General features: G+C 52.4%; 1 protein-coding gene across 1 annotated transcript in view; it reads right to left on the bottom strand.

The window, feature by feature from the left end:
• Positions 1-1,177: 1,177 nt before the first annotated feature.
• Positions 1,178-7,838, bottom strand: part of DHRS2 (dehydrogenase/reductase 2) — a gene marked incomplete at its 3' end in the record, with an annotated part of 8,582 nt that continues 1,921 nt past the window's right edge. Inside the window, 7 exon segments of the mRNA XM_011372845.1 lie at positions 1,178-1,342; positions 1,606-1,658; positions 1,896-2,044; positions 2,315-2,366; positions 3,318-3,388; positions 6,457-6,558; positions 7,084-7,261. Coding sequence (XP_011371147.1) covers positions 1,178-1,342; positions 1,606-1,658; positions 1,896-2,044; positions 2,315-2,366; positions 3,318-3,388; positions 6,457-6,558; positions 7,084-7,261 — 770 coding nt within the window.

Raw genomic sequence — 7,838 nt, 5'->3', positions numbered from 1 at the left:
GGCCAAGTTCCCAGGATCCACAGAGACCTGCACACTTGAATCAGAGACCCCGCCTATGCCCATCACTCAGAGGCTATGCCCTGAAGCCTCGGGGACAAGTAGCCTCTCACTTTGCTGCAGAAGAATGGAGTCTCCATCCTTGTCAGAGAACAAACTAGAGTTATGCTTCACTTCTCTCTCCTGAATACGCTCATCTACCCACAGGGGCATCAGTCGGCCATGATGCTCTTCCCCCCCACCCCTCTGCTTCCATCCATACCAATAGTTCTGCTGCAAAGTTAGCACTGACTCTGAACCCTTTCCTCAGGAAAAAACATTGCCATACTTGCTACCTGACTTGAAGGCTGCTGTTTCTCCTCGACTCTGCTGAGCTTTAAACGTATCCACCAGAAGGATGGTGCCCTGAATATGACTCAGGACAATCAGAAAAGGCCATCACCAAGAAAAGCCAACCCCAAGAGGAACTTCTGTACCGACAACTCTCTTCAGTCTAAATTACTAAGTTCTCGACCTGGAATTATACACAAGATTTGGTGGGACTTTTACTTCAGGTGCTCAAAGGCCTGTGAGGTTCAGAAAACATTAAGAACCACTAGCCTACAGACCCCCAGGAGAAGCCCAGAATCATTCCACCTCCTCCAGCCTTGCTCAGCCTCCAGCAGCCCCAGCTCAGAGAATAGAGAAGAGCCTGCTGTGAACACGCACTCCCCACCATCCCCACTACCGCAGGTCTGTGACCAGCTCAGGGCAGCAACAGAAGGCAGGTGATGGGAGAGGCCTGTCCTTGGCCATGCTGCCCTAGGCGCCACCTTTACCAAGACTTAACAGACTTGAGGATAAATTTGAGTTTATTTTAGGGAAGAAACCTTTAAAGCACAGAGGACAGACAGAAGGAGCTGGGATCCTTCAGGTGCCTGAGATTCTGGTCCTGCCCTTGATGGTCCCTGCGAAGCACCAGCCCCGTGAACTCCCTTGGCTCCACAGCCCAACACCAAGAATCCAAGAACCCGTGTGTTGGTTGGATCACAGCAGCCAAATCGACAACACTCGCTCAGAGGGTCACGAGGATGCGACTAATGGGGCTTCTTCCTCAGGCCTGGCATGAGCGAGCCCCCAGATTGCTAGTCCGGCAGAACTTTGGACTCTGTCCCTAGAGCTTAATGATCTCCTAGCTCACCCATCCTCAGGAACCTAGGCCCAGACCCACAGCTCTGCGGCCCCCAGGCCCCGTCACAGACGAGGCGAGAAGCCAGCCACCACAATGTTCTCGCCAGTGATGTAGCTGGCATCTGGAGAGCATAGGAAGGACGCGAGTCCTGCACAATCCTCAGGCTGCCCGACCCTGGATGGAAGGAGCACAGAACACAGTGTCAGCGATCTTAGACTCTGCTTCTACTGCTCTGGGGCTCACAGGCCAAGGTGGGAGTGGGCTCCCTGGAGTGATGGGGTCAATTTGGCAGAACCACTTGCACCCTCCAGGGCTATGTGGAGCCCAGGCTTCAGCAAAAGGAATGGCCAGAAGACAGGGAGAGGTCTGCTCTTGAGTTAGGCTCAGACGACCTTCCCCAAAGGTACCCAGACCACCGAAGGATCAAACCCACTTGCCTCTGCATCGATAGTGCCTTGACTATGTTCCTCGTAGGCTCATTCTTATGTAACTGGGCAAAGAGAAGAGATGAAGGAGTCAGTGCTGCCAGAACAAGAACATGGGACGTCCCCGAGGTAGTCACATGACAGAGCACTCAGGACAGGTTTGCCCCTCTTGATGTTGATGGACTGGGTCGTGGCTGAGTTCAGAGGACAGTGAGGGCCTCATCTGTAAGGATGCTGATCCTCTTTATCCCTTAGTCTTTGGGAAGGGTTTCCACTGAGCCAGGCTAGAGAACGGAGGGCACACCCAAGTGCTCACCACTTTGCTGAAGTCAGTCTCTATTATTCCTGGAACCAGGCTGTTCACCCGGATGCCCTTAGGAGCCAGCTCCATGGCCAGCACCCTGGTGAGGCTCAGCAGGGCTGTCTTACTGACGTTGTAGACACCCAACTCCTAAGACCAGGTGAACAGGGGTTAGGAGGACATCAGGGTGTGGAGGAAAGTGTCAGTTGAAGTTCTCACCTACAGAGGATCACACTTGGCCTAAACCCAGAGCTCAGACACACTCCCCAGCCTGGTCTGAGGGAACCAGCAGCTACATGGGCACCAGTTCAGCCTAGGGCGGCAGGAGCAAGGTGGGGGTCTGTCCCAGACACTGACCCTGTGGGACTCTAGGAAACCCCCCATCTTATCCCAACCAAAACATACGGAGCAAGCACTCACCACAACTGGCAAATAAGCTGAAACGGAGGAGACCAAGATGACAGCACCCTTCCTGAGAAGACACAGACAGACACAAGAAGAGAGAGGAAGCTGAGAACTAAATTTTAGTGCAGCGCAAACCTCACACAGGTCCTACTACTATCCGCATTTCACAGCTACAGAAACCGAGGCTCAGAGTCAATGGGTGGCAGACGTAGGAATGCAACCCTACGTCTCTGACCCAGTGTCCGTGCTCAGAACCATCATACTCCCCTGCCTCTCCCTGGGGGGAGATGAGCAGAAGGCCAAGTGCGTGGGGAAGAGGGCAGAGTGGGCTTGGCGAAGGCACCACGGCTGATGGGACATGCCTAGCGACGGGCCACCTCCGAGAAGCAGATCAGTCAGGAGGAGACAAGAAGTGACTGTCAAGAACTTTTCTTTCTCTCCAAGACAGTCCCCAGCCAGTCCCTAAAGGGAGTGTCTGCAAAGAGAAGCCAGAGGAACATATGTGTCCTGAGGGAAGTGGTGGCCAAGTCCCTGACACGAGACAGAAATTTGGGATCTGGACCAGAAGCAGGGTCCCTGAAGATCAAGAAGCCAGGAAAGAGGAGGGGCCTGTGATGGTTTCTCCCTGTGGGCAGAAGTGGGGCACACCCTGCCATAGGCTATCAGTTGGTGAAAAAAAAATTGGCCGGTTGTGAAGAAACCAGAGTAGATGAGGGTGCCGATGGACGGCTCACAGGATAAGGAGCTAAAGCACAGCCTCTTCCCAAACTTGGTGATATCAAGGCCAAGGAGAACACGCCTGGGCCCCTGGAATATCACCTTCATTCTGCGGTCACTAGAATTAGAAGCCGTAGCTGCACTCAGGGTGAGGAGGGGCGGAGGGGCGGGGCAGGTGATCCCAGGGAGACCTGTTCTGTCCTCTCCCACTCTCAGCTGTGCCCTGTGCTCTCCAGACTCAACTCCTGGGCCTCAGTCTCCCCAACTGCCACCAGTCCCCACCCCAACCCAGTAGCCATACCCTCTCTTCTCCATGTGGGGCAGCATCTGGCTCAGCAGCAGAGCTGGGGACTTCACATTGACATCCAGGATCTGAAATCAGAGCAGGGACACGCTGGAGGGTGGCGAGAGACACAGTCAGCCCAGGCCTGTTCTCACAAGACACTTGGAGTCCTACAATTTTGCAGCAAACCCAGATGTGTGCAGAGCTGAGACACTACTCGCCCTTCTGACCCGGCAAGAACTATTTCTGACTTCTAATGGTTTAATAGGTACACGGCTTCGGGAGAGGCCTGCGAGCAGAGCCCTGACAATGTGAACTGCTCAGGGCTGGGGTGAAGGAAGAAAATGTTCACACCTTTTAAACAAAGTGTGGACGTGCACATAGAAGTTGTTTGGGATGTTTTTGGTTCTGTTTGTTTGTTTGTTTGTTTGTTTGTTTGTTTGTTTGTTTTTACGCCTACAGCACCTGGTCTTCCTAGGTGGTCTCCCATCCAAGTACTAACCAGGCCCGACCCTGCTTAGCTTCCGAGATCAGACGGGGCAGATAGAAGTTGTAAACAGAGGCCACAGGAAAAAGATTAAAGAACGTGTGGAGGGAAAGTACAGACAACAGGGGAGATTTCTGGAAGAAACTTCTTTGTCTCTCCGTGTTTTTATTTGTTTTTGCTCTTGCCTTGTCCCAAGAGAAATGAACATACTCAATGCAACAGCCTGGAACAAATCAAACAGGTGTTGTGCATGGAGCAATGGAGACTAGGAAAAATAAGTCTAGAAAAATAAGGAAAACCTAGAGAGAGGTTGGTGCCCGCAGTTCACAGCCGTGATTATTCTATGTTCACAAACACGCATGCTGTGAGGGCCTATATACACTCTGGTTTATTGCAGACACGGTTCTGGGCTTTTCTGGGCCAAAACATAAACGGAAACACGACAGAGAACTGCCATTCTGGGAATTAGGTGTCCATGCTGATCTTGTCTCTGATTACATCCTGGATCTGGGCTTAGACATAAGTGTCCCTGGCCCTCTGTCTGGGAACTCTGTCTAGTGGGCCTGGGGACAGGGGGGAATTAGGAGGGGAACTGGCAAGGAAAGAAGCAGAGACTGAGCCCGGGACTGGACAGACTGCCAGCTGGGACTAGAGTGGCATCAGGGATCGCTCCTGTGGAGTGCTGTCTTTAGTGAGGTCGACTGCGTCCCTTGTCTTTAAGAAACGAGGCTGCCATCTGGAACTGACCAGCTGGTCCATCGTTTTTCCCACTTCTCATCCCCTACCACTCGACCCCTTGGATGTGGACAGGGAAAATGCTTCAGCTGAGCGTGCGGAGGCCCATCTGATAACAGGTGCCCGGTGTTGGGATGCCCTCCAGGACTGCAAATCGTGGCTCAGATGTATAAAGGGGGTACCAGTGTAAGATTCCCAATAAGAAGAAATTGAGGGTTAGGCTAAGGGCTTCCTGGTCACTCTCTGTTCAAAACAGAGTCCCACCCGCCACGGGATGTCTGCCCTAAGCTCCATGTGTGTCAGCTCCGTGGGCGATGGGCTGCGACAAGGCCCCTCCTTGACATAGGAGCCAAATGTGAGTCAAGAAAAAGGTGAGAGTCCCTCTCTTGCTCGGAAGAACTGCACTAATAGCGAGGAAGGAAGAGTAGCTCTGTGTGCCACCAAGTTCTGAGTAGGGACAGTGAGCCTGAGGAGGGTACATGCTGCAGAGTCCTTGAAGAAGGGATGGAGGAGACGCGGTGGGTGGTACATGAGAGATCCCAACCCACTGGAGAGGATGGCGGTCTCCCGGGGAGGTGCTCAGACTGGCCCAAGGGTAAGATGAGCAGGAAGAAATTCCTCACAGGACACCAACCGAAAATTGCATCCGGGCAAAAGCAGAGCATCGGCTAAATTCTAAAATCACTGTGTGACCATTTCACCTCCAAAATGGTGGCAGCTGCAATTGGGGGACGATTTCTGTCCAGTGGTACAGAACTGCGTGTGGAAGAGCAAGCTTGGGGGATAAGGGAGCAGCATAGAAAGTAAGGTTGGCTGTCAGCAAGTGCTCCCATCTTCAGGAGGGAAGATTTCAAACGGCTTCGAGAAAAAGAGTCGTGAACCCACGCACGAGACACTAGCGGGGAAAATGAGTCCGGAGGGTTTGGAGACTGTCAGCAATGAAATCCCAGCTACATGATCACAGATTATCCTTCGGAGGTATTAGGAGAGCTGGAGAGCCTGGAGGCTGCTGGCAGGGCCTGCAGGAAGTTCAGATTCAGATCCTGGCTGAGGGTGGAGGGAAGGGCACCTGGCCAAGGACAGCTTGCAGGAGAGGCCAGCCTGAGAACAGACTGGCAGAGTGAGGAGAACTGGGGAGGGCAGAAGGAAATGCTCTAGCCCAGTGCCTGGGGCAGAAGGGAATGCTAACCATTTCAGGGAGAATGTGACTTCATCTGCCCATCTAGTCCATCAGTGGGACAAGAGAACAGGACACAGGGGTGAATGGAACAGGAGTCCTAAAGAAGCCGAGATAGACCTCACGGCATTTGACCAGGCCTCTCCTGGACCCTTGTGCACCAGGTGGCAGGATTAAGTGGATTCAGTGAGTTGGAACATCTCAGCCCATGGAAAGTTGGCAGGCGGGTCCCGGTCTGACCCGTGCAGCAGGTTCATCTGATGGACGGACAGTGAAGAGCCCTCATCTAGGAAAGGCAGAGAATCTCAGCAGCGGGAACGGGTCGCCAAAGAGAAGCACCACCACCGATATATGTGCCCACCACAGGATATAAGGACATAAATTACTGACAGAGAGCAGAGACCTTATAATTTTGGGTCCTGCCAAGAACAGAGACTTACTCCCTCAGCTCTGTTTCAAGAGCCTGGAGCAGTGCCTGGCACTTAGCAAGCTGTCAATACATATTTGCTGAATCAGTGCAAAAGGGGTGGGAAGAGAAAAGAAAGCAGAAAGAGCTAATGAACTAGCTTTAAAATCACACAGACCAGAAAGTAGCTTCAGGGCACATTTGGGGCACACCTGTGGTCAGGCCTGGCCCAGCGCCTGTAGTTACAGTAACTTTAGGAGGGAAGGGAGAGGCTCAGTGGGCGTGGTGCCTGCTGGAGCCCAGTACAGAGCTGGTACCTCAGCCCCTCAGCCAGCTCCCAAAAGCCTCTTACCTTGTCCCATACCTGCTCACTGGTCCCCAGGATGCTCCCCACCAGGGGGTTGACTGCAGCATTACACACCAGGAAGTCCACACCTCCGCTGTGCTCCAGAGCCTGCAGGGAGGGGCACCATGAAGGGCAGGGTGAGTGTGGAGCTGTGGAGATGATGGCGTGAGGAGAACAGCCCAGCTGCATGGTGCATTGAGGCAAAGCATGTGGATTAGATACTGTCTCAACCAGGAAAGATGACAGCCTCTGTGAGAACCAAACTCTTGCTGAAGGTAAGTGCCCTGGCTAGGCCAGGGGCAGACTGTCTGTGCTGAGGGCCTCAGGGGAGGAAAGTCTTCTCCAGGAATCTCTCTGTGGGCTTGGGATGGGAAAATTCCTTTAGACCCCTCTTTACCCATAGTTCTCTCAGGGTGTGGGGGTAGGGGGTGAAAGGGAGAGGGTCCTCTCATGAACAGGCCACTTTCCAGAGGGCCAGTGTCTGCTCAGTTCAACTGTGAGCAATCGTGGTCTCAGGTGGTGTTATCGGGCCTCTGGACCCCATCCTGGTCTCTGCTCCAACCAGGGCTGAGCAGTGAATGAAAGGATGGGCATGTTCTCCTCCTTGTGTTTTTCCACCTTTTGACACCTCACCTTGGACACCAGCTGCTCCCGGTCCTCCGCCTTCCCCACATGGCACACGGTGCCCGTCACACTCAGCCCCTCTCTCTGCAGTGTCGCCACTGCCTGGTTCACGTTTTGCTGCTTCCGGCTGCTAATTACCACGTGGGCCCCATCCTGGGCCAGACGCCTGGCAATAGCAAAGCCGATCCTGTGAGCAGAGAAGGCTATGATGGCTTCAGCCCTCCCTACCCTCCTCCTGGGAGCCTGATCATGAGACACAAATTGAGTTTCACAGTGTGGCCCAAGAGCTGCCTCCAAATCCTTTGAGTGGGAAAGAGAAACTATCGAACACTTGCTATGCATCAAGGCCTTCACCAAGACTACGCCGCTTAATCCTCACAACTCTATGTTTAACAATCATATAAATGAGAAGATTTTCATATCAGCTTAGGTAAAGGGAATTTTTTTAAAAGTAGGGTTCCATCCAAATGAGAAAATATATTCGCAAGCAATGCCTCCAGTAAGGGCCTAATATCCAAAATATACAAAGAATTCATACAACCTGATAACAACAAAAAAACAAACAATCCAATGAAAAAATGAGCAGAGGACCTGAACAGACACTTTCCTCAAGAAGACATACAAATGACCAACAAACATAAAAGGACGCTTAACATCGCTAGCTATTAGGAAAATGCAAATCAAAACCACAATGAGATACCATCTCACACCTGTTAGAATAGCTATAATCAACAGGACGAGTAATAACAAATGTTTGAGAGGAA

The sequence above is a fragment of the Pteropus vampyrus genome, unplaced genomic scaffold (genome assembly GCF_000151845.1).
Source record: "Pteropus vampyrus isolate Shadow unplaced genomic scaffold, Pvam_2.0 Scaffold213, whole genome shotgun sequence".
In the NCBI taxonomy this organism is placed as follows: Eukaryota; Metazoa; Chordata; class Mammalia; order Chiroptera; family Pteropodidae; genus Pteropus; species Pteropus vampyrus.
Note: the sequence above shows the minus strand (reverse complement) of the source record. Positions and strands in the feature narration are given on the sequence as shown.